Genomic DNA, 27,466 nt, shown 5'->3' with positions numbered 1-27,466 from the left:
CTTCCTACATACTTGCCCCCACCCCAGCTAGTGACTGTGCCTCACTGCCCCCCTATAACTGGTAATCTTCACACTCCCACCCCCCACCCCCAGAGCAAAAACTGCCACCATGTCCTGCCTGCTATGGGGTGTCGCTCCAGGATCTTGCTTCCGACATGTAGATCCTCCCCCAGCCACCCATCCATTAAATCATGTCTCTGTTGCTGACTCCGGGCTCCTCCTTTGGTCTTGAACCTGGGCAACTACAGCCTTACAGGCCTGTGGGGTACAGCCCAATACATGTTATTTTAGTTTAATTTTTTAAAAAACTTTATTTGCCAAAGCCTTCCTTTTTTCCATCTGTAACATAGGAATTACTTATTAACATCTCATACAGCTCTTAGGAGCATCTAATGAAGCGCTGTCCAATAGAAGTATTGCACAAGACTCACATGCTATTATCAATAACCTCATAGCCACAGTTTTAAAAAAGTATATAGAAATAAACAGTAAAAATTAATGTTAGTAATTATTTTATTTACCTAATATATTCAAAATATTTCAACTTGTAATCAACATTTTTAAATTATTGGGAGATTTTACGTTCTTGTTTTCGTCCTATGTATTTTACACTTACAACACCTCTCAGTTCGGGCCAGCCACAATTCAAGGGTTCAGTACTTCTGGCTGCTGCATTGGACAGCGCAGCTCTACAGGCCGTGCTGACGTAAGCGTGGGGCGGGTCTTAGCCAGATGGGAGCGGAGCTTCTCAGAACGCGTTTTGGGCCTCGTCGGCTGCCGTAAGAAGCGCCGGCCGTGGCGGCGCCACGTTCCCTGTCGCGGAGGGAAGAGGATCAGCTGGGCCTCGGGGCGGGTGGCCATGGCCTTTACGCTGTACTCGCTGTTGCAGGCGGCCCTGCTCTGCGTCAATGCCATAGCCGTGCTGCACGAGGAGCGATTCCTCAAGAACAGTGAGTGGGGCCGCGGGGACGGGCCGAAGGGGCGGCAGCGAGCTCCGGGGACGCGGACCCGAGTCGGGCCGCGTGAGTGGACCATTTGGGCCGGGACAGACGGGCGGCCGAGGGCTCGCCTCTTGGGGCCCTTACTTGGGTGGGGAAGCCGAGCCACTTTCGTCTCACCAGTGGAGTGAAGATTGTTCAGTGGGGTGAAGATTGTTCAACAGACGTCCACTGTGTGTCGGACCCTGCGTGTCGGGATGGGGGGAGGCAGGGATGAGCCAGGGAACGCCCTTGCCTGCGTCCAGTTTAGGTTAGGAATTTAGTACCCTTCTCTGTGACCGCTTTTAATTGTCAAAAACCTGGGGTGTGAGTTTTCAGTGAAAGAGGGAGGGGCGTGGCTCATTTTGGAGCGTAGGTAATCAGAAGAATGAACTGATGGAAGGCCATAGGGGTTCCTGGGCTTTGGGAATAAGAGGAAGGGGACGTGTTGGGGTTATCACGACATACAGTCATCCATGTTCCAAGAAAAGTTTATTCAGCACAGTTTATTGGGTGCCTAGGATGTGCCAGGCTAGAATCTGAGAATACAGAGAAGACAGAAGTTATGCCTACCGGGATCTCACAATCCAGCGACCTCCACGCCACCTGGGCAGACTGCTTTTTTCTGCATGAGGCACAATTAAGGCATTATACTGCGTGATGTGCATCATTTGTCACAGCGTACCAAATATGTCTGTGTAGATCACTGAAACTCAAACCCATGAGCAAGATTTATTGGTTTCATTTTTTCCTTCAGGAGAGATTTATTAAGCACAAATTATGTGCCATGCGAAACTGAGGTTAAAACAGTTGCCCTGCCCTCCTAATGAAAGTTAATCTAAATAAAAACTGAACAAGTACCAATAACAAGTATGCAGAATGTTACAAAAGAGAAGTGCTGGGAGATACTAACTTGTGACTCTTTGAAAGTTTGGAGGAAGTGTGTCTAACCCGAAATCAGATAAGTCAGTAAATATTAACTAGGTGAAGGGTCGGGAGGTGATGAGTAAGAGCTGGTGTGAAAATTGGTGTGGAAAGGTCGTAAGCAGGGCAGTGACATGACTTGATTTGTGTTATTTGCTGGTTACTGTGTGGAGAACAGATCAGAAGTGTAGAAGAGTGGATGTGGAAAGCACCATTCCAAATAGGGCAAGTAGAGATGGTGGGTATAATACAAGTTGAATGGGTATAATAACAATAATGATACCTAACACTTAACACTTACCATGTGCCAGGATCTGTATCTAGTGCTTTCTACATATTAACTTGTGTAACCCTCACAACAACCCTGTGAGACAAATACTGTTTTCATTCCTGCTTTACAGATGGGGACCAGAAACACAAAAGAGTTGGTAGCTTTCCTAAGATCACACAGCTAGAGAGCAGCAGAGTTAGGGTTCAGTTCAGGCAGGCTGACTCACGTTCATCTCTTCACCACTATGCTATCCAGAAAAGTAGAAGGAATCCCATTGTGGGTTGAATTGTATGCCCCTAAAAGATATATTAAAGTCCTAACCCTTGTTTCCTTTTTTGGAAATAACGTCTTTGCAGGTGAAATTAAGTTAAGATGAGGTCACACTGGAAAAGGATGGACCCTAAGTCCAATGAGGTGTCCCTATGGGGAGAGAGAGATACAGAGACACACAGACACAGGGGGAAGAAGGCCATGTGACAACAGAGGCAGAGACGAGTGGTGCATCTGCAATCCAGAGAGTGGCAAGGATTGCCAGTAACTACCAGAAGCTAGGAGAGAGGCATAGACGACATTATCCCAAGAGCCCCGCAAAGGAACCAACTCTGCCAACACCTTGGTTTTGGACTTCTGGCCTCCAGAACTGTGAAAAAATAAACTTCCATTGTGTTAAGCCACACAGTTTGTGGCACTTTGATATAATAGCCCTAGGAAACTAGTACAAATCAGAAGATATTTTAAATGTAGAAAAGATAGAATTTACTGTTCGGACATTGGGAATGAGGAGAGAGGAAAAAGTCAAAGATCTCTCTTGGTTTTCTGGTTTAAGCAACTGAGTGAAGGGTAGTAGCTTTACCGAGTTGGCATTGGTGGAAAATTGTGGGGGGTGGTGCAGGTAACAAGGTGGAGAGATAAAGAAAGAAGTTTTGCACATGCTGAGATTGAGATTTCTGTGAGGTACGCAAGTGGAGATATGGAATAGTCAGCTGGACTTAAGTCCATAGACCAGAAGCAAGAGCCAGAGTGGAGACTGAGATTTGAGTTTGTCAACCACAGACGATAAATAAGCGATGTGAAGAGATGAAATTGTTCAGGGAAGGAATAGAGTACAAAGCAGAATTGTTGACCAGGACAGTCCTAAAATCTCTTCCGGTATTTAATGTTCAGGTAACGATAGAAGAGCTGACAGGAGAAATTGATGAGTGAGCAAAACAGAGAGATGGGGAAATCTAGACAGTGGGATTTCACAGAGGCCAAGGAGTGTTTGAAGCAGGAGAGAGAATACAACAGTGGAATGTTCTGAGAAGCCAAGCAAGATAAGGACTGAAAAGTGTACCGAGGATTCAGGGTAGTAGAGGTCATTGGTGATTCTGTAAGAGCAGTTACCACAGTGGGTAAAATCCACATTGGAATGGGGAGGAGCGAGTGGAAAGTCATAGAATGGAGACAGCACAAATTATCCAAATGTATCACTGAGTTGGAGGAAATGAAATGGTAGCCAGAAGGGGATGCAGAGATATGTTTTATGATTGTTTTGTCTTTTAGGTCTCAGCAGCGACAATGAGAACTAGTCAGGTCTCTTCAGTAAGTCAATGCCATGAAATAAGTGGGGAGGAAGTGACCACTGAGGCAAATATACAAAATGTAAAAAGGACAAAAAGAGAGAGAGAGATGTAGGGAGATATTCATATGCAGCATGTGGACGGACCTTGATTGAATTCTAGTTCAAACATATCAACTGTAAAAAACATTTTGGTAACATTTGAAGAAATTTGAGTATGGAGTAGATACTAGATGATATTAAGGAATCACTGTACATCTTGTTAGTGTGATAAAAATCATACTGAAATATTTCAGTACCAGTCATTTATTTTTAAAGTAATCAAGCAGATGGGCTTCCCTGGTGGCGCAGTGGTTCAGAGTCCGCCTGCCGATGCAGGGGACACGGGTTCATGCCCCGGTCCGGGAAGATCCCACATGCCGCGGAGCGGCTAGGCCCGTGAGCCATGGCTGCTGAGCCTGCACGTCTGGAGCCTGTGCTCTGCAACGGGAGAGGCCACAACAGTGAGAGGCCCAGTACCGCAAAAAAAAAAAAAAAAGTAATCAAGCAGAAAAAAAGATGAAGCACGTAGGCAAAAAATCAATAATTATTAAATCTGAGTGATAGGTATGTTTTAAAACTTTCATAATTAAAGGTTAGAAAAGGAGTTGCTAGGGGAAAAGATCTAGTAATGAGAGAAATATAAAAGGTACAGGAGAGAAATGAGGTAATTGATAACTCAAGGATTCTGAGAAGGTGGGTAGGGATGGGTCCTAAGGCACAGATGGAGGAGATGGCATTAAGTGGGAGGTGGGATACTTTCTTCATTGAAAAAGGAGGAAGGATTAGCTGGAGAAAGAGGAGGTTCCCAGATTTGGTGGCAGGAAGTTTTTCTTCATTCCTTATAACAAATAGGCCAGTCACTGTGAGCTAGGTGGAAAAGATGTAGCAGTGAGCATAACACAGTATCTTTGTTCTCATATCTTAGAGTCTAATGGTAGAACAGATAAATAATTATACAAATAGTTGAGTCTAGGATAAATGCTTTGAAGGAAGAGAACTGGGTGAGAACCATGGGAATATAACCTCCTGGTTGAATCAGAACAGCATCAGTTCCTAAGGAAATAGCATTTAAAGCTAAGTCCTAGAATAGGAATAGGAATTAGCCTATTTTTAGGTACCTTTAAGACTTCAGAGTAGAGATATCATGTAGGCACTTGCATATACAGGTCTGGTGCCCAGAAGGGAGGAGGTCTGGGAAGGATTCACACGTGGGGATTTTTGGTGTTGGCTGGTAATTTGAAACCATTGGAATGAAGGCTGTTTCTCAGAGGGAGAAGAGGTTCAAGGATTGAGTCCTGAGATTACTCACTCCTGTCAGGGTTCTTGGTTGCAAGCAGTAGAAGCTGACTCTGCCTGATCAAACAGAAAGAAATTTACTAAAAGGTTTTTGGACAGTAGAACAATGGAGCAGAGTGGAGAATCCAAACACAGACACATATTTATATGGACACTTAACTTATGATGAAGTTAACAGTGGAGCGTGATAGAAAGGATGGTCCTTCAATAAATGATTCTAGGTTAACTGGATATTCAAAAAGAAATAAGTGAATCTTGACCCTCTGCCTCAGGCTAAACACATAAGCCAATTGCAAGAGCATTGTAGATCGAAATGAGGAAGGTAAAACAAAGCTAGAAGGAAACAAACTGTTTCTGAAAGGGCCCTATTAAAAATAGTAGGCGGGCTTCCCTGGTGGCGCAGTGGTTGAGAGTCCGCCTGCCGATGCAGGGGACGCGGGTTCGTGCCCCCGGTCCGGGAGGATCCCACATGTCGCGGAGCGGCTGGGCCCGTGAGCCATGGCCGCTGAGCCTGCGCGTCCGGAGCCTGTGCTCCGCAACGGGAGAGGCCACAACAGTGAGAGGCCCACGTACTACAAAAAATTAAAAAAAAAAAAATAAGTAGGCTTTTGCAGGCCAGGAGGCAGAACTGAGGCTGTTAAGCGGGTATCTATATAACCGTTTATAAATGTGAGACATCATTCTTTTTTCCCCCAGCTTTGAGATCTCATTGACAAATAACATTGTCTAAGTTTAAGATGTACATGTGATGATTTGATATACGTATATATTGCAAAATGCTCACCACAGTAAGGCCGGTTAGCATATCCTTCACCTCACATAATTATCATTTTGTTGTTAATGTTGCTGTGGTGAGAACATTTAAGATTTACTTTCAGAGCAACTTTCAAGTAAACAGTGTTGGATCACCATGCTGTCCAGTAGATCCCCAGAGCTTATTCATCTAACAACTGAAAATTAGTGCCTTTTGACCAACGTCTTCCCATTTCCCCTACCACTCCACTCCTGGCAACCACCATACTACTCTCTCTTTCTATGAGTTTGATGGTTTTAGATCCCACATATAAGTGAGATAATACAGTACTTGTCTTCCTCTGAGTTATTTCACTTAGCATAATGTCCTCAAGGTCCATCTGTGTTGTCACATATGGCAGGTTTTCCTTGTTTATGGCTGGATAATATTTCATTATATATGCACACCACATTTTCTTTATCCATTCATCTGTCACTGGACACTTAGATTGTTTCCATGTCTTGGATATTGTGAATAGTGCTGCAGTGAACATGGGAGTGCAAATATCTCCTTGAGATAATGACTTCATCTGTTTTGGAAAAATACCCAGAAATGGGATTGCTGGATCATATAGCAGTTCTATTATATTTTAAATTTTTTGAGGGACCTCCATACTGCTTTCCATAGTGGCTGTACTAATTTACATTCCTATCAACAGTGCACAAAGTTTCCCTTTTTTCACATCCTTGCCAGCATTTATTGTCTCTTGTCTTTTTGGTAATAGTCATTCTAACAAGTATGACGTGATATTTCATTGTGGCTTTGATTTACATATTGCTGATGAATAGTGATGTTGAGCACCTTTTCGTGTACTTGTTGGCCATTTTTGTTTCTTCTTTGGAAAAATACCTAATCAAGTCCTCTGCCCAGTTTTAATCAAATTATTTGGAAATGCAATTATTAATGGAAAGCACCTCCACAATGGTAGTGTGAGAACCTCCACTGGACCCTCTTTCCAATAAAACAACTATAACTAGTGAAAATTATTTTAAAAATGAACATTTGAAGTCTCTGGGAATTGTCATAGGAGTGTACAACAAATGAAGAAACTTTTTTTTTTTCCCCCAAGAAAATCTATTAAAGCTCAGTAAGAGCAGTGAGAATCTCTGGTATTTGGGCCACAACCAGCTCTTCCCTCTCTCCAACACACACACACACACACAAAGGAAATGATAAAGATTACAGTGAAAATTAATGGAATACAGAGTAGAAAAATAATAGAATTAACAAAACTAAAAGCTAGTTCTTTCAGAAGATCAGCAAAATCAGCAAACATTTAGCTAGACCAAGAAAAAAGGAAAGAAGACTCAAATTACTAAAATCAGGAATGAAAGGTGACATCACTATCTTAGAGAATGAAAAGGATTATAAGGGAATGATGTGAACAACCGTATGCCAACAAATTAGATGACTTAGATGAAATGGACAAATTCCTAGATAGACTACTAACTATTGAACTGACTTAAGTACTAGGAAATCTGATTAGACCTGTAACAAGTAAAGAGATTGAGTTAGTAACTTAAAGACTTTGAACAAAGAAAAACCCAAGGCTTCATTGCTGGATTTTACCAAACATTTAAAGAAGACTTAACACCGAAATAGAGAGGAGAGAAGACATCCCAACTCATGCAGTGAGGCCAGTATTAACCTGATATGAAAACCAGACACAGCACAAGAAAAGAAACTCCAGGCCAGTATCTGCTGAATATAGACACAAAAATTCTCTACAGAATACTGGCAAACTAAACCAAGTGGGATTTACCCTGGGAGTGCAGGGTTGGTTTAACATTTTAAAATCAGTTAATGTAATTCATCATATTAATAAAATAAATAAAAATCACATGATATAATAGATGCAGAAAAACATCTGACAAAACCTAATACCCTTTCGTGATAAAATGTTCAACAAACTAGGAATAGGAAGGAACTTCCTCAATCTGATAAAGAACATCTTTGAAAAATCCCCCAGTTAACAGACTTCATGATGAAAGACTAAGTGTTTTCCCCAGGTAGGAATAAGAAAAGGATCTTGCCACTCCTTTTTAACATTGTTCTGGAGATTCTGTCTGTGGCAATTAGACAAGAAAAAGAAATAAAAAACATCCAGATTTTGAGGTTGAAAAAGTAAATCTCTTGTTTGCAGATGACATAATCTTGTATATAGAAAGTCCTAAGGAATCACTAAAAAACTATTAGAACTAAGAAATGAGTTTAGTAAGGTTGCAAGATACAAGATCAGAAACAACAAACAGTTGTTTTCCTGTACATGAACAATGAACAATCAAAAATGAAATTAAAGAAACATCATTTACAATATCATCAAAGAGAACAAAATACTTAGGAATAAATTTAACAGAATAAGTGTAAGTCTTATACTATGAAAACTACAAGGCATTGTTGAGTGAAATTAAAGAAGAATAAAGATTTTTAAAGATAATTAATGGGTGTAAAAACACTCCATGTTGGGCCTCCCTGGTGGCGCAAGTGGTTGAGAGTCCGCCTGCCGATGCAGGGGATACGGGTTCGTGCCCCGGTCTGGGAGGATCCCATATGCCGCGGAGCGGCTGGGCCCGTGAGCCATGGCCGCTGGGCCTGCGCGTCCGGAGCCTGCGCGTCCGGAGCCTGTGCTCCGCAACGGGGGAGGCCACAACAGTGAGAGGCCCGCATACCGCAAAAAAAAACAAAACAAAACAAAACAAAACAAAAAAAAACACTCCATGTTCATGGATTGGAAGACTAAATATTGTTAGGATAACAATACTTAATATTACTGATTTACAGAGTTAATGCAATGTCTATCCAAATCCATATCCCAGTTGGCTTTCTTTTGGCAGAAACTGAAAAGTTGGGTTCTAAAGGAAATTCGAAGTATCCAGAATAGCCAAAACAACTTCGAAAGAGAATACACTGCCCAGACCTTATCCAGACCTGCGTTCAAATTTCCCAGAAGTGAAGTTGAGCAACGTCTTTTCCAGAATTTCTACAGATGATTGAGATTTGTGCTCCTAGATGACAACCACTGCCACAAACTATTGGAATGACCTAGAATTGTTAGTACTTTGCCCTCCAGAACTTTGCTTTCCACATTTCCTCTTTTATCCAGAAATACTACAGAAATATTTTGTTTGAGCATGTGTTTTGAATATGGTTCCAGAACTAAGGGAAAACACGACATTGCCTTGACTAAGTGGATAAGCCATTGCTCTAAAATATCTGAATAGTTTTAAGACAGAATTTTAAAATATTTTAAGTGTTAAATATTTTTTATATAAGCTCTTAACTCTTCTTACCTAGATTTTCATAGTAACCTCCTCACTGGTCACACTCCATCCATTTTTGCTTCTCTTTGTTCTCCCTTCTATGGGAAGCTGAGCGTGTTCCTCAGTGTTTGAAATTCTGAGTTCTTCAATATCCCTAGCCTTCAACGTAAAATTCATACTCCCTTGTGTGACTTATAAACCCACCATAATGTTTCCCTTCCTCTCTGTCCTTCCCCTCTTTTACCTTTCCCTAATATTTACCATGTACCTTTTTTACCATGATACTCTTCTTCACTGCTGAGCCTTTACTCAAATTATTTTCTCTGCCTGTGATGACCTTGATTTACTTCATTTCTTTGACTGGCTAACTCTTCAGCCTATCCTTTAAGGCCTACTTCTGGCATTTGCCTTTCCCAGAAACCATCTCTGACCCATTTTTGTGGGTAATATACCAGTGCAGTTTCTTTTCTGTCTCCTCCAGTAGACTGACAACAAGGGTCCTTTCATCTTTACAATTCATTCCATCAGTCAATGAATGTTTTCTAGATTACTTTATGTTTCCATTGTCATATTCTTGTGATTCCTGACCTGAGAGCTATTATAGTTATACACATAGGTTAGCCAGTATTTTGGCAATAGTGCAGAGAACATGTTGTTTCTTTTAGTGCTCCACAATGATGCTAATTTCCTTTATGTACCAAAAAAAATCACATAGTGGATTTATCTATTTATTTATCTATTTATTTATTTATTTTTGGCTTCGTTGGGTCTTCGTTGCTGTGCATGGGCTTTCTCTGGTTGCGGTGAGCGGGGGCTACTCTTTTTTTTTGTTGTTGTTAAAAGATAGTTTATTTATTATTATTGAAAATAAATGAATCTTTCTTTCACAAATCTTAAAACTTTGTTATTTGGACAAATCTCAATTGGTTTAACATTCACAATCCTCTCAATAATACCAGAATGGTACGATCACCCCACCCTTTTCTTTGTAAGGAAAATAGTTTCAGGCATAATGTATAATTTGGATGAGCAACCATAATATGGCAATCACATGACTCCATTCTCTCATAGCTTTATATATTCACTGGTTGTAAGTTAGGTAACATGTAAATCCGCAGCAGCAATTTACAGAATAGAAATTTAGTGATCAAAGGAGTTTGTGTAGTTTCTTTAAGTGCATTATTTATTCATGTTATGTAGCTGAGACAGTGGCAGAATTTAGCTTTGTGCATATGCCTGTTACTTCACTATATTTCTTTTTTTTAATTTTTTTTTTAATTTTTTATTTTTTTTTATTTTTTGCTTTATAACAAATTTAATCAGTTATACATATACATATGTTTCCATATCCCCTCCCTTTTGCGTCTCCCTCCCACCCTCCCTATCCCACCCCTCCAGGCGGTCACAAAGCACCGAGCTGATCTCCCTGTGCTATGCGGCTGCTTCCCACTATCTATCTACCTTACGTTTGGTAGTGTATATATGTCCATGCCGCTCTTTCACTTTGTCACAGCTTACCCTTCCCCCTCCCCATATCCTCAAGTCTATTCTCTAGTAGGTCTGTGTCTTTATTCCTGTCTTACCCCTATGTTCTTCATGACATTTTTTTTTCTTAAATTCCATATATATGTGTTAGCATACAGTATTTGTCTTTCTCTTTCTGACTTACTTCACTCTGTATGACAGACTCTAGGTCTATCCACCTCATTACAAATAGCTCAATTTCATTTCTTTTTATGGCTGAGTAATATTCCATTGTATATATGTGCCATATCTTCCTTATCCATTCATCCGATGATGGACACTTAGGTTGTTTCCATCTCCGGGCTATTGTAAATAGGGCTGCTATGAACATTTTGGTACATGTCTCTTTTTGAATTATGGTTTTCTCAGGGTATATGCCCAGTAGTGGGATTGCTGGGTCATATGGTAGTTCTATTTGTAGTTTTTTAAGGAACCCCCATACTGTTCTCCATAGTGGCTGTACCAATTCACATTCCCACCAGCAGTGCAAGAGTGTTCCCTTTTCTCCACACCCTCTCCAGCATTTATTGTTTCTAGATTTTTTGATGATGGCCATTCTGACTGGTGTGAGATGATATCTCATTGTAGTTTTGATTTGCATTTCTCTAAGATTTGCATCTAAAGATGTTGAGCATCCTTTCATGTGTTTGTTGGCAGTCTGTATATCTTCTGTGGAGAAATGTCTATTTAGGTCTTCTGCCCATTTTTGGATTGGGTTGTTTGTTTTTTTGTTATTGAGCTGCATGAGCTGCTTATAAATTTTGGAGATTAATCCTTTGTCAGTTGCTTCATTTGCAAATATTTTCTCCCATTCTGAGGGTTGTCTTTTGGTCTTGTTTATGGTTTCCTTTGCTGTGCAAAAGCTTTTAAGTTTCATTAGGTCCCATGTGTTTATTTTTGTCTTTATTTCCATTTCTCTAGGAGGTGGGTCAAAAAGGATCTTGCTGTGATTTATGTCATAGAGTGTTCTGCCTATGTTTTCCTCTAAGAGTTTGATAGTGTCTGGCCTTACATTTAGGTCTTTAATCCATTTTGAGCTTATTTTTGTGTATGGTGTTAGGGAGTGATCTAATCTCATACTTTTACATGTCCCTATCCAGTTTTCCCAGCACCACTTATTGAAGAGACTGTCCTTTCTCCACTGTACATTCCTGCCTCCTTTATCAAAGATAAGGTGACCATATGTCCGTGGGTTTAACTCTGGGCTTTCTATCCTGTTCCATTGATCTATCTTTCTGTTTTTGTGCCAGTACCATACTGTCTTGATTACTGTAGCTTTGTAGTATAGTCTGAAGTCAGGGAGCCTGATTCCTCCAGCTCCATTTTTCGTTCTCAAGATTGCTTTGGCTATTCGGGGTCTTTTGTGTTTCCATACAAATTGTGAAATTTTTTGTTCTAGTTCTGTGAAAAATGCCAGTGGTAGTTTGATAGGGATTGCATTGAATCTGTAGATTGCTTTGGGTAGTAGAGTCATTTTCACAATGTTGATTCTTCCAATCCAAGAACATGGTACATCTCTCCATCTATTTGTATCATCTTTAATTTCTTTCATCAGTGTCTTATAATTTTCTGCATACAGGTCTTTTATCTCCTTAGGTAGGTTTATTCCTAGATATTTTATTCTTTTTGTTGCAATGGTAAATGGGAGTGTTTCCTTGATTTCACTTTCAGATTTTTCATCATTAGTATATAGGAATGCCAGAGATTTCTGTGCATTAATTTTGTATCCTGCAACTTTACCAAATTCATTTATTAACTCTAGTAGTTTTCTGGTAGCATCTTTAGGATTCTCTATGTATAGTATCATGTCATCTGCAAACAGTGACAGCTTTACTTCTTCTTTTCCAATTTGGATTCCTTTTATTTCCTTTTCTTCTCTGATTGCTGTGGCTAAAACTTCCAAAACTATGTTGAATAAGAGTGGTGATAGTGGGCAACCTTGTCTTGTTCCTGATCTTAGTGGAAATGGTTTCAGTTTTTCACCATTGAGGACGATGTTGGCTGTGGGTTTGTCATATATGACCTTTATTATGTTGAGGAAAGTTCCCTCTATGCCTACTTTCTGCAGGGTTTTTATCATAAATGGGTGTTGAATTTTGTCGAAAGCTTTCTCTGCATCGATTGAGATGATCATATGGTTTTTCTCCTTCAATTTGTTAATATGGTGTATCACGTTGATTGATTTGCGTATATTGAAGAATCCTTGCATTCCTGGAATAAACCCCACTTGATCATGGTGTATGATCCTTTTAATGTGCTGTTGGATTCTGTTTGCTAGTATTTTGTTGAGGATTTTTGCATCTATGTTCATTAGTGATATTGGCCTGTAGTTTTCTTTCTTTGTGACATCCTTGTCTGGTTTTGGTATCAAGGTGATGGTGGCCCTTAGAATGAGTTTGGGAGTGTTCCTCCCTCTGCTATATTTTGGAAGAGTTTGAGAAGGATAGGTGTTAGCTCTTCTCTAAATGCTTGATAAAATTCGCCTGTGAAGCCATCTGGTCCTGGGCTTTTGTTTGTTGGAAGATTTTTAATCACAGTTTCAATTGCAGTGCTTGTGATTGGTCTGTTCATATCTTCTGTTTCTTCCTGGTTCAGTCTCGGAAGGTTGTGCTTTGCTAAGAATTTGTCCATTTATTCCAGGTTGTCCATTTTATTGGCATATAGTTGCTTGTAGTAATCTCTCATGATCCTTTGGATTTCTGCAAGTGTCAGTTGTTACTTCTCCTTTTTCATTTCTAATTTTATTGATTTGAGTCTTCTCCCTTTTTAGCTTGATGAGTCTGGCTAATGGTTTATCAGTTTTGTTTATCTTCTCAAATAACCAGCTTTTAGTTTTTATTGATCTTTGCTATCATTTCTTTCATTTCTTTTTCATTTAGTTCAGATCTGATCTTTATTACATCTTTCCTTCTGCTAACCTTGGAGTTTTTTTGTTCTTCTTTCTCTAATTGCTTTAGGTGTAAGGTTAGGTTGTTTATTTGAGATGTTTCTTGTTTCTTGAAGTAGGATTGTATTGTTATAAACTTCCCTCTTAGAACTGCTTTTGCTGCATCCCATAGGTTTTGGGTTGTTGTGTTTTCATTGTCGTTTTTTTCTAGGTATTTTTTGATTTCCTCTTTGATTTCTTCAGTGATCTCTTCGTTATTTAGTAGTGTACTGTTTAGCCACCATATGTTTGTAATTTTTACAGATTTTTTCCTGTAACTGTCATCTAGTCTCATGGCGTTGTGGTCGGAAAAGATACTTGATACAATTTCAATTTTCTTAAATTTATCAAGACTTGATTTCTGTCCCAAGATATGATCTATCCTGAAGAATGTTCCGTGAGCACTTGAGAAGAAAGTGTATTCTGCTGTTTTTGGATGGAATGTCCTATAAATATCCATTAAGTCCATCTTGTTTAATGTATCATTTAAAGCTTGTATCCTTATTTATTTTCATTTTGGATGATCTGTCCATTGGTGAAAGTGGGGTATTTAAGTCCCCTACTATTATTGTGTTACTGTCGATTTCCCCTTTTATGGCTGTTAGCATTTGCCTTAAGTATTGAGGTGCTCCTGTGTTGGGTGCATAAATATTTACAGTTATGTCTTCTTGGATTGATCCCTTCATCATTATGTAGTGTCCTTCTTTGTCTCTTGTAATAGTCTTTATTTGATAGTGTATATTGTCTGATGTGAGAATTGCTACTCCAGCTTTCTTTTGATCTCCATTTGCATGGAATATCTTTTTCCATCCCCTCACTTTCAGACTGTATGTGTCCCTAGGTTTGAAGTGGGTCTCCTGTGGACAGCATATGTATGGGTCTTGTTTTTTATCCATTCAGCCAGTCTATGTCTTTTGGTTGGAGCATTTAATCTATTTACATTTAAGGTAATTATCTATATGTATGTTCCTATTACCATTTTCTTAATTGTTTTGGGTTTGTTCTTGTAAGTCTTTTCCTTCTCTTGTGTTTCCTACCTAGAGAAGTTCCTTTAGCATTTGTTTTAAAGCTGGTTTGGTGGTGCTGAATTCTCTTAGCTTTTGCTTATCTGTACAGGTTTTAATTTCTCCATCAGATCTGAATGAGATCCTTACTGGGTAGAGTAATCTTGGTTGTAGATTTTTCCCTTTCATCACTTTACATATGTCCTGCCACTCCCTTCTGGCTTGCAGAGTTTCTGCTGAAAGATCAGCTGTTAACCTTACGGGGATTCCCTTGTATGTTAATTGTTGTTTTTCCCTTGCTGCTTTTAATATTTTTTCTTTGTATTTAATATTTGATAGTTTGATTAATATGTGTCTTGGTGTGTTTCTCATTGGATTTATCTTGTATGGGACTCTCTCTGCCTCCTGGACTTGATTGACTATTTCTTTTCCCATATTAGGGAAGTTTTCAACTATAATCTCTTCAAATATTTTCTCAGTCCCTTTGTTTTTCTCTTTTTTTCTGGGACCCCTATAATTCGAATGTTGGTATGTTTATGTTGTCCCAGAGGTCTCTGAGATTGTCCTCAATTCTTTTCATTCTTTTTTCTGTATTCTGCTCTGCGGTAGTTATTTCCACTATTTTGTTTTCCAGGTCACTTATCCGTTCTTCTGCCTCAGTTATTCTGCTATTGATTCCTTCTAGAGAATATTACGTTCATTTATTGTGTTGTTCATCATTGTTTGCTCTTTAGTTCTTCTCGGTCCTTTTTAAATGTTTCTTGCATTTTCTCCATTCTGTTTCCAAGATTTTGGATCATCTTTTCTACCATTACTCTGAATTCTTTTTCAGGTAGACTGCCTATTTCCTCTTCATTTGTTTGGTCTGGTGGGTTTTTACCTTGCTCCTTCATCTGCTGTGTATTTCTCTGTCTTCTCATTTTGCTTAACTTACTGTGTTTGGGGTCTCCGTTTTGCAGGCTGCAGGTTCGTAGTTCCCATTGTTTTTGGTGTCTGCTCCCAGTGGCTAATGTTGGTTTAGTGGGTTGTGTAGGTTTCGTGGTGGAGGGGACTGGTGCTTGTGTTCTGGTGGATGAGGCCAGATCTTGTCTTTCTGGTGGGCAGGGCCACATCCCGTGGTTTGTTTTTGGGTGTCTGTCAACTTATTATGATTTTAGGCAGCCTTTCTGCTAATGGATGGGGTTGTGTTCCTGTCTTGCTAGTTGTTTGGCATGGGGTGTCCAGCACTGTAGCTTGCTGGTTGCTGAGTGGAGCTGGGTCTTAGCGCTGAGATGGAGATCTGTGGGAGAGCGTTCGCCGTTTGGTATTACGTAGGGCCAGGCAGTCTCTGGTGGACCAGTGTCCTGAACTTGGCTCTCCCACCTCAGAGGCTCAGGCCTGACACCCCACCAGAACACCAAGACCCTGTCAGCCACATGGCTCAGAAGAAAAGGGAGAAAAGAAAAGAAAGAAAGAAAGAAAGAATAAAATAAATTAAAGTTATTAAAATAGAAAAGAAATATTAAAAATAGAAAAGAAAAAAAGAAAGAGAAAGAAAGAAGAGAGCAAGCAAAACAAAAAACAAATCCACCAATGATAACAAGCACTAAAGACTATACTAAAAAAAAAAAAAAAGCAAAAACAAAAAAACGGACCATCAGAACCCTAGGACAAATGGCAAAAGCAAAGCTATACAGACAAAATCACACAAAGAGGCATACATACACCCACTCATAAAAAGAGAAAAAGGAAAAAATATATATATATAAGATAAAAAAAGGTAGCAACCAAATCAGTAAACAAATCTACCAGTGATTATAATTTTTAAATACTAAACTAAGATAAACATAATACCAGAAACAAATTATATGCAGAAAGCAAACCCTAAGTCTACAGTTCCTCCCAAAGTCCACTGCCGCAATTTTGGGATGATTCTTTGTCTGTTCAGGTATTCCAGAGATGCAGGGTACGTCCAGTTGATTGTGGAGCTTTAATCTGCTGCTTCTGAGGCTGCTGGGAGAGATTTCCCTTTCTCTTCTTTGTTCGCACAGCTTCTGGGGTTCAGATTTGGATTTGGCCCTGCCTCGGTGTGTAGGTCGCCTGAGGGCGTCTGTTCCTACCCAGACAGGACAGGGTTAAAGGAGCAGCTGATTAGGGGCCTCGGGCTCACTCAGGCCGGGGGGAGGGAGGGGTATGGAGTGCGGGGTGAGCCTGTGGCGGCAGAGGCCAGCATGACATTGCAACAGCCTGAGATGCACCGTGTGTCCCCCTGGGGAAGTTGTCCCTGTATCACGGGAACCTGGCAGTGGCAGGCTGCACAGGCTCCTGTGTGTGTGTGTGTGTGTGTGTGTGTGTGTGTGTGTGTGTGTGTGTGTGTTGACAACCTGTGCTTGCACACAGGCTTCTTGGTGGCTGCAGCAGCATTCCTGTCTCTGGTGTCCGCGCTGATAGCTGCGCCTCGCTCCCGTCTCTGGAGCTTGTTCCAGCAGTGTTCTGAATCCCCTCTCCTCACGCACCCCGAAACAGTGGTCTCTTGCCTCTTAGGCAGTTCCAGACTTTTTCCTGGACTCCCTCCCGGCTAGTGTGGCGTACTAGCCCCCTTCAGGCTGTGTTCACGCAGCCAACCCCAGTCCTCTCCCTGGGATCCGACCTCCGAAGCCCGAGCCTCAGCTCCCAGCCCCAACCCGTCCTGGCGGGTGAGCAGACAAGCCAGCCTCTCGGGCTGGTGAGTGCTGGTCGGCACCCATCCTCTGTGCGGGAATCTCTCCGCTTTGCCCTCTGCACCCTTGTTGCTGTGCTCTCCTCCGTGGCTCCAAAGCTTCCCCCCCGCTACCCCCCATCTCTGCAGAGGGGTCTTCCTAGTGTGTGGAAACTTTTCCTCCTTCACAGCTCCCTCCCAGTGGTGCAAGTCCCGTCCCTATTCTTTTGTCTCTGTTTTTCCTTTTTTCTTTTGCCCTACCCAGGTACGTGGGGAGTTTTTTTGCCTTTGGGGAAGTCTCCAATGTTCAGTAGGTGTTCTGTAGGAGTTGTTCCACATGTAGATGTAGCTTTGATGTATTTGTGGGGAGGGAGGTCATCTCCACGTCTTACTTCTCCGCCATCTTGAAGGCGGCCCCTCTGATAACTATTTTTAAAAAATTACTCCAATGCTATTCCCTCCCTATGTTGTAGAATTTTATCCTGTTTTGTTGAAGAGCAGTTGGAAGGTAAATTTTTTCTGGGAGTCACTGCTCCCATTATGTAAAAGCATATATTTAAATATCTTTTTGGAACAGGTCTAAAAGATAAAAAGATTGTTGAAAATCATGGTTTCTCGTAAGAACTGAGTGCATGATCCACGAAGTGATTAAAACAAGTTCTTTTTTTTACCATGTAAGAGCTTGTGGCCATGAATGGAAAGGATTGATAATCTTAGCAATGATAAATTTCCAAAAAGCAAGTAAAGGAAATGAAACCAACAATACCATCTAAAGGTGGTTATAAAGCAAGTTTAAATATTCAGAGTGATTAGTGGTTGAAACCCCTCTACTTTTTGGAACCCGTCCCTGCCGTCAGGATGTTCATGCTCTGGAGAGGAAGGCCTCATTCCAGAGGGGTTTCTCCAATAGAGGAGCAGCTTTACAGGCTTTGTTTTTAAATGTTATTTTTATTTTTATCAAAGCAGCATATGTGTGTGGAAAAAAGGTCAAAAAAGCCCCTTCAGTTTATGAAGAAAGATAGAAGCCTTCTGCTCCATCTCTCCTCAACCTCCCCCGTTCTTCAAAAGCAATTATTTTCAACTCTTGTTCAGTTTTAAGTCACTGACCTGCTACTGTGGAAGGGTTTAGCACAATTATGCCATCAGCATCACACTCATTCTTGTGTAAGCACAAATACACACGTACTTCCCTTCTCCATCTCTCCCATCTCCAACCAATTATTGGTTATATCAATATTCCATATTTACATTACTATGACTATGAGTATTACAGATGAACAGTAAAAAAAAAATCATAATTTTATCCTTCTAGTTGATTTATGGTTTGGCTGTAGAATTCTAGATTGGAACCAATTTTTCTTCAGAGTTTTGAAGACATTATTCCATTTAATTTTCTCCTTTCCTCGTTGATGTTAAGAAGTCTAATGCCATTCTGTTTCCTGATTCTTTGTAGGTAACCTAAGTTGCCTCTCTAAAAGCCTTTAGGGTATTTTCTTTATCTTTATAGGTCTGAAATTTTACAATAATGTGGCAACATGTGGGTCTCCTTTTCATTCATTGGGCTGTGTTCTGATTGGGCCCATTTGGCCTGAAGTCTCATATCCCTCAGTTCTGGGATATCATCTCTTAATATTTGTTTGATAATTTTAAAAAATTTTTATTGGAGTATAGTTGATTACAATGTTGTGTTAGTTTCAGGTGTACAGCAAAGTGAATCAGTTATACATATATCCTCTATTTTTTTTTTTTTAGATTCTTTTCCCATATAGGCCATTACAGAGTACTGAGTAGAGTTCCCTGTGCTATGCAGCAGGTTCTTATCAGTTATCTATTTTATATATAGTAGTGTGTATATATCAGTCCCGACTTCCCAATTTATCCCTTTCTGCTCCACCCCTGCCGCCATCCCCTGGTAACCATAAGTTTGTTTTCTACATGTGTGACTCTACTTCTGTTTTATAAATAAGTTGATTTATACCTTTTATTTTTTTTAAGATTCCACATATAAGTGATATCATATGATATTTGTCTTTCTGTATCTGACTTCACTCAGTATTCACTCAGTATGACAATCTCTGGGTCCATTCATGTTGCTGCAAATGGTATTATTTTTTTCTTTTTTATGGCTGAGTAATATTCCATTGTATATATGTGCCACATCTTTATCCATTCTTCTGTTGATGGACATTTAGATTGATTCCATGACCTGGCTATTGTAAATACTGCTGCAGTGAACATTGGGGAGTATGTACCTTTTTGAATTATGGTTTTCTCTAGGTATATGCCTAGGAGTGGGATTGCAGGGTCATAGGGTAGTTCTGTTTTTAGTTTTTTAAGGAACCTCCATAATGTTCTCCATAGTGGCTGCACCAATTTACATTCCTACCAATGGTGTAAGAGGGTTCCCTTTTCTCCACACCCTCTCCAGCATTTATTGTTTGGAGATTTTTTGATGATGGCCATCCTGACTGGTGTGAGGTGATACCTCATTGTAGTTTTGATTTGCATTTCTCTAATAATTAGTGATGGTGAACTTTTCATGTGCATTTTGACCATCTTGTTTGATCATTTTTTTTTTTTTTTTTTTTTTTTTTTTTGCGGTATGCGGGCCTCTCACTGTTGTGGCCTCTCCCGTTGCGGAGCACAGGCTCCGGATGCGCAGGCCCAGCGGCCATGGCTCACGGGCCCAGACGCTCCGCGGCATATGGGATCCTCCCAGATCGGGGCACGAACCCGTATCCCCTGCATCGGCAGGCGGACTCTCAACCACTGCGCCACCAGGGAGGCCCTTGTTTGATCATTTTTTCCTACTCTTTTTCTCTCTCTTTCTGGAACTCCTGTTATTTTGACATGTTGATACTTTATTTTTTCTTTAATTTTGCCTTGTCTGGTAGGTGTCTTCAGCTTAGTGTGTCGGCCTCTTCTTTTGAACTTTTTATGCTAATATAGCAAGAACAAGCACTCCTTTTTTAAAAAAATAAATTTATTTATTTATTTATTCATTTTTGGCTGCGTTGGGTCTTCGTTGCTGTGCACGGGCTTTCTTTAGTTGTGGCGAGCGGGGGCTACTCTTCATTGCGGTGTGCTGGCTTCTCTTGTTGTGGAACATGGGCTCTAGGTGGGTGGGCTTCAGTAGTTCTGGCATGCGGGCTCAGTACTTATGGCTCACGGGCTCAGTAGTTGTGGCTCACAGGCTCTAGAGCTCAGGCTCAGTAGTTGTGGCGCACGGGCTTAGTTGCTCCGCGGCATGTGGGATCTTCCCAGACCAGGGCTCGAACCCGTGTCCCCTGCATTGGCAGGCGGATTCTTAACCACTGCACCACCAGGGAAGTCCCACTCCTTCTTTTTTATGTCCCCTTTTTTTTTTATGGCATCTTGTTCTCTGGGGTTTATAGCTACAGTAGTTGTTCTCTCTCTAAGGATGTTTGGTTTTTTTTTTTAAATGAACTTCTACTTCTTGCATTGTCTCTTCCTCAGAGTCTTCTTTTCTGGTTTTGTTCTGTCTGTCGACGTTAAGAATTGTTCCCTCTTGACTGTCAGTTCATTCGAAAGAGTAAAGCACTGAGAGGCTCTTAGGAAGCTCTGTGTATGTGGTTGGGATTTGCTCACCAGTGGGCCTCTCTGTAAGTTCGCTGTTTCATTAAAGCCCCCAGTATGTCAGTATCTGAAGTCTTCTTGGGCAGCTGGTCAATTACCAGAGTAATTTTACCACTTCCTGTCTGCAGAATGTAAGTGTTCTTATTTACAGGCTTACGTGAGACACAAGCAAGGAAAGTGGGCAGGAGTCTGACACTTAGGTTTGCAGACTTTAATTCAATCCACCCTCCCTAGATGTCCCCAGGTCCAGAGCTTCCATGCTTCACTCTCTGCTGAGAGTAAACCTCCTGTCTTCTGAGGGTGTAAGAGAGGGACATTCTTCCTATCAGTTTAGTTTAGGGAAGGGGATGGGATGGGAGGGGAAGGAGGAGCAGCACTAACTGCTCTCGTGGAGACTTTTCAATTAGTCCTCCTGTGTCTCAGCTTTGTGGCCCTCACTGGCATTTTGAAGTTTCTTCCAAGTTTCCAAGGTTCTCAGCACGATTCACCTCAGTTTTTTATTGTGTGCTCCCTGGATGTTTAGGTTTCAGCCTTCTCTGCTAAGTCAGTTATTCTTCCCTTTATTTTTCGTTGTCCAGATCGACTTCTCTTGCCTTCAGACTTCTCTCTTGTTACTCTTTTAATGTCATTTTTAGTAGGGTTTCAGGAGAAAGCTAAGATAAAAGTGTGTATCCATTGATGGGGTTCAGGACGTGCTACCCCCAAATAAGGCACCGTGGCATGTTGAATATCTTAAGCTGAAGGGTTAGAGAAAACACCAGAATCAGAGAGGTCACTCCGCCCTCCTCCCTCCCTGGCCCTTCTTTCTTGAAAGCAGGAGATAAATCTCCCATGTGAAAGGTATCCTTCCTGTACCAGGAGGAAAGGAGACATTCTTATCACCAGAGACAGGGAATTTAGAGCCAGGAAGACTGTATAAACAGACATTATTGCATTTCCTACCCATAGCCCAGACCCCTTTGTTTTGTTAGTTCTTCACAAATTTGTTCTTTTGTCTAAAAGGTAGAAAAACTTCCTGCTTTGGTCAGTTTTTCAGATCTTCATTTTCTTGTGAAGACTCCCAGGTACATGTAAAAACTTAATAAAATTTGTGTGCTTTTCTCCTGTTAATCTGTCTTTGTCAGTTTAATTTTCAGACATAGCCAGGGACCCTAAGAGGGTCAAGGAACACTTTCTCCTTCGTTACAGTAACCATTATATTTAACCAAAACCAGGCTGCTTTCTTATTGTGCAGAGTTGTTAAGTAGGTTTATATGAGTAAGATTAACTGGTTTGGAAAATGATACACCTGGTGGTGGTGGCCATTTTGTTTTATGTCCTTCTAGAGACACTATTATGAAATAGTTTTTACCACAGTATAAGTAGTTAAAGGCTGGTACTACACCTTTGAACTTAGATTACAAAAAGAGGACTGCCATGTAGTGGAGAATGCTGATTGAGCTCCCTGGAAGAGTGAGACAGGTATGTGGGAGAAAGAACTTACAGTAGAACTTGTTATATGGTAAAAGTCAGCGTTGGAGAAACAGCGTAAGTGGATTTGCTTGTCGGCGACAGAAGTAGATCCAGAAGTAGGAAGCAAGATGCATGTGTATCTTCTGAGATTGTTTTTATCTTGGAGAGATGTGTACATTTAATATTGGAGGATTTCTTCCTCCCTCCTGCAAAGCTACAATTGAATGATTGGTTACACTTCTTGTGTCTTAAAAATAAAGAAACATGTTTCTTTGGAAGTTTTATCTGCGATTCTAGGATTTACCTTATCTTTATTTATCCAAAATTAACTTGGTCTGCTATAAATTCAGTTTAATTCCACAAACATTTACTAAGTACTTGCTCTGGGTGGGGGAGAGGGGAAAGGTAAAGACAGACTAAATTCAGTTCCTGTCTTCCAGGAATTTATAATGTAACTTACAATCAGTAGTTACTATTTGGGGAGCAAAGAGAAAGGTTTATTATGGCATGGGAGGGAATTAGGAAAGGCCCTGACATTGAAGTCAGACAAACCTAGATTCAGAAGCTGCCTTTAACATGTATAGCAATTAGTGGGTAATTGAGTAACCACTAGTTACTTGGGGGGTTGTAGTATGATACAAGGCTAGCATGTCAATTTAAGGAGTTTCTAACTTCACTCAGTAGGCAATGGGGAATCATCACACATTGTGAGCTAGAAAGATCTGACACTTTGAGAAAGAAGTCGAGAGGAAATTGCAGAGGCATCTGTTGAGAGTCTGGCAAGACATAGTAGAGGCTGTGATATTAACCACTGTGATAGAAGTTGTGCTGTGGGAGCTCAAAAAAGAGTGACAGCCCTGTGTATGGGGAAGGCTGTAAGCACAAGTGAGCTAGGCCTTGAAGGGTGAGTGGAAGTGAAAACACATCAGCTCTGCTGTGAACTTGAATTTTACATTAGTTTTATACCACAACATATCTCAGTGTTGATGTGACCAAAAAATTAAAAAAAAAAACAAGCAACCATTATTTAACCTTTATTACAACCAAGTAAAAGTTGATTAAACAAAGTGAAATCTTGTTACCTGATACATGGTTCTTTCATGTATAAAATAAAAACTTGTTCTCTGTCTTCAAGTTTAAGGGTTAACATGTCAGGAATTAATTAAGCCCTGTAGTTATATGAGAGTAAAAAAATACATAGTCATGTGAGATATGAAAAGTGGACCTGAAATGAGGACAAGAGAAGGACGTTGCAGAAATGAGGACATGTAAGCCTCTAGAAGAATGCATAAGGCAATAAAAAAAGAATTAGCAGATAAAGGTAAAGAAGTAATGATTTAGGGTTTCCCTGGTGGCGCAGTGGTTGAGAGTCCACCTGCCGATGCAGGGGACATGGGTTCGTGCCCCAGTCCGGGAAGATCCCACATGCTGCGGAGCGGCTGGGACCGTAAGCCATGGCCGCTGAGTCTGCGCATCCGGAGCCTGTGCTCCACAACGGGAGAGGCCACAACAGTGAGAGGCCCGTGTACCGCAAAAAAAAAAAAAGAAAAAAAAAGAAAGAATGATTTCTATTATCAGGAAAATGATAGAAGGTAAAAGACTCATTTACTGAAAATAAGTGGGGTTAGGGTTAGATAATAGGCTAAATTCCTTACCTCCAACTTGAGAAATGAAGAGGAATGATCAAGTTAAAAAGATGTGCCTCTGTTGTCAGGTTAGAGCATGCTATGAAGGCCTAACCAAGCTGCGACCAGGTTTACATGAACATTTCCCCAGGTGAACAGATAGTGAAGCTCAGCTGCAACACTTTTATACTGATAATTACTTTGGGTTTTATGAATTCTGAATTGAGCTAATTATTCAACTTGACCTTATGCTTTGGTTTTCAATTCTGACCTGAAAAATATTTTGTTTGTTAGTTTAGAAAAAGAGAAAGAAAACCGTCAGGGTGTCACAACAGTCATCTTTACTGAATACAGTGCCATGGAAGAATTGATTAGACTGTAGTTTATTTTATAAACTCAAAATCGAAATTAAATGAGTTTGTGCTGCTTATCAAAAGTAAAAAATATACTCAAGTTTTTAAGTCATATAACTATAATTTATGTCTAACAAAGGCTCAAAATCATCTTTAGAAGGTGACTAATGAGGGAGCAAGGTGAGTGCCTAATAAATTTTATCACAGCTAATCATCTTTATATTATGCAGTTGGCTGGGGAACAGACCAGGGAATTGGTGGATTTGGAGAAGAGCCAGGAATTAAATCTCAGCTAATGAACCTTATTCGATCTGTGAGAACTGTGATGAGAGGTAAGAAAAACTAGTGGAACACTCTTAATTTTGTGGTTTGATTTAAGTAGCAAAACTTCCAAGTGTGAATGCCATTTTTGTAGTGGGAACTTTTTTCTATAATATTTAACTTGGCTTTACTGCTTAAAAGTTACTAGTTTCTTTCCTAGCTTGCCTCTTATTTCTGTCTTATTTCTATCTTGATGCAGATGGAATGCTCAGTGGTATAATATTTGTATGCTACCTGTATGTCACCTCTCAGAGTTGAAAGACAATGGTGTTCTTACCTTTTAGAAATTCTTTTGCTTCTAAGTAGAAAAATCATCTAGAGTCCTGTAAGACTTTCAAGAGAAAAATACAGGTCCCATATCTGCTATTTTTATTAGAAAATATTTTAGAGCAACTCAAGAATTCAAAACCTTTTATTTAAAACCATTAAAATTAGGGTCTCTTTCTATCTCTCTCTCTGTCTCTCTCTTTGTTAGCTGATTTTATCACAGCTTTGGGTAGAATGATAAGTTTCATTCTTAGTGATGAAGCAACAGAATCTTCTTTGCACTGTATTTCTAATGTCAGTTGTCACTGGCAGCCATGTGGGTCTACTTCTGCCTGGGTCCAGTATGCTTCTGTGTTCCCAGAGCTGCACCAGCACTATCCACAGATGACTTTATATTGATCTTGTACCAGTGTGACCCTTATCCCCAGTCACACAAGCCCACTTTACAATAAGTTTTGGATTTTATGATCCAATGCATGTTTGAACGTTACTCTGTTACAAGGATTTGCAATGTGATTCTGATGACATACTGTATTTCCATCCTTCCTGGATGCTAGTAAAACTATGTCATTTTTTTAATAATAAAAAACTTCTGTTTTTTTGTTTTTTGTTTTTTTTTTGCAGTGCCATTGATAATAGTAAACTCAATTGCAATTGTAATACTTTTACTATTTGGGTGAAGATCAATGGGGAAAATGGAGACTCAGAAGAAGAGCTGCCAGCGGAAGTTATTACTTCAGTCTTTATTGGAACATACGTATCTTAGCTGGCTGACCTTGGACTTGACAAAAATGTAAACCTGCCAATAAAACCAGAGTCCCTATTTATCTGATTTTTTTGAATGTTGCACTTATGGTTTTATTGCAAAAAGATCAGATCATCAGAGGCCAGATTGGAATACATTTGATTGCTGACTGCTGATAAAAGTTCATGCTATGGTAAAGATTGTTAAAAGGGTGCAGGTCTGTCACTTCTGTGTTTTTAGAGGTTTCTTTCTTTGACTTCTCAGGGATGAATTTTTTTTTCAAAGTTCCTTGTGACTTAGCTATGATGTGAGAATGATTATCCTCCTAGATAAAATTTAAAGGATTTTTAAAATATAAAATGTTAGATAGGAAATTTGGATTATTTTATTTTGAACTCTTTGGTTAAATATTTTTTCTGTATACTGTCTCAGCTATGAAAAATTCAAATTCATAGTAACTATCGAAGAGCAATACTCTGATTTCTGGGAGAATTCTAATTTTGTAAGTCGGTTAGTCACATGATGATTGTTTATTTAAGTTTTAAGTTCTTTTCATGCATTTGTTATTTTATTAATTGGCCTGAATGATGAGACCGGGTCAGTATCTACATATTTCCATAGGTAAAAAAAAATCTGTATAGAAAAGTCTATGCCCTTTTTAACAGTGATGACTTATTTTTTAAAATCAGCATAAATAGCAGCCTGCAGGAGCAATCCTAAACAATCACCATTAAACCATAAGAAGACTTTATTAAACCGTAAGAAGACTTTATTGTGAAGCATTTACCTCCCCAAATTATCACGTTTCCGTTTCTTGGAGTAGCACATTAAGGGGTGTGATTTGTAATTCTTCATTCTGTCGGTCAGTAGAGCATTCATGGTGGATAAATTGTCTTTTGTTTTTTTATGTCTTAGACCATCCCATATTTGCTTATGCCATAATACTGTTTTATGCAGAAAGATTAAAACAATGTAAATGATTTTTCTGGGAAGTATTAGTTATAATATTTGAAAGGGGGTGGAATGGAATCTTTGTCTATAGGAGAACATTTGTAAATAAAGTTCAGTTTCCAAGTCAAACACTTGTTTTTGTACTTCAGTATATAACCTGTCTGTTAATTAATTTCATTTTGTGTGCAACACTTATATATGTTCTTTGCTGTAAAATCATTGAGTACAGATTTAATGAAAGTAAACATTCACATTCCTTTTTTTTTCTTCCTTTTTTTTTTTCTTCAATGAATTAACAGAATTGCTGACATATATCAGGAAGACTCGTGAGCAATTTTGATTCTATGACTTAAGTTACTTCTAAAACTTTGGAGCAGGTATTGGATGACTATTGGCCATGCCTGAGCTGGAGATGGAAGAGCGGAAGATCTCTGAGCAGGGGGGCCTTGCAGCTGAACCAAAGAAATGTACCAGGGATCCTAAGTTGATTACTTGGCTCATGGGAGTAACTAACATATTTGGCACTTAAAGGCAATGTTCTTTTGGCCTTAGAAGGATCTGATGCACACGTTCAAGTTTAAGCTGCTGAACAGATTCAAAAGTAGCAGTTAATTGAGGGCACTCCTGTTTCTCCACAGGCAGTGAGCCATATAGAATTTTAAAAAGAAAGCAAAGAGAGACCTTGGCCTGATACCATTTTCATTAAGACTTTACAACACACCTTTATATTCATTAATTGTCGGAATACTGTCCAAGTTCACACTCCAGTGGAGAGCAGTCATAGCAGGGCAGGATCAGAGTTTTCTGTAGCAAAGTGGTTCTGAGGAAAGTGCAGCATGGACATCAAAATATTTCATCTCTAAAGGACTCTTGCACAGTTCTAGGTTTACCGTGCCTGAAGAC

The 27,466-nt window shown here is 39.9% G+C and overlaps 1 protein-coding gene across 1 annotated transcript; it reads left to right on the top strand.

The window, feature by feature from the left end:
• Nucleotides 1–756: 756 nt before the first annotated feature.
• IER3IP1 (immediate early response 3 interacting protein 1) lies at nucleotides 757–26,692 on the top strand. The gene is made up of 3 exons (XM_060118256.1): nucleotides 757–950; nucleotides 24,510–24,611; nucleotides 25,492–26,692. The coding sequence occupies exons 1-3, from the start codon at nucleotides 860–862 to the stop codon at nucleotides 25,545–25,547; spliced, it is 249 nt and encodes an 82-aa protein (XP_059974239.1). The 5' UTR covers nucleotides 757–859; the 3' UTR covers nucleotides 25,548–26,692.
• Nucleotides 26,693–27,466: the final 774 nt, after the last annotated feature.

The sequence above is a fragment of the Mesoplodon densirostris genome, chromosome 15 (assembly GCF_025265405.1).
Source record: "Mesoplodon densirostris isolate mMesDen1 chromosome 15, mMesDen1 primary haplotype, whole genome shotgun sequence".
NCBI classification, from domain to species: Eukaryota; Metazoa; Chordata; class Mammalia; order Artiodactyla; family Ziphiidae; genus Mesoplodon; species Mesoplodon densirostris.
Note: the sequence above shows the minus strand (reverse complement) of the source record. Positions and strands in the feature narration are given on the sequence as shown.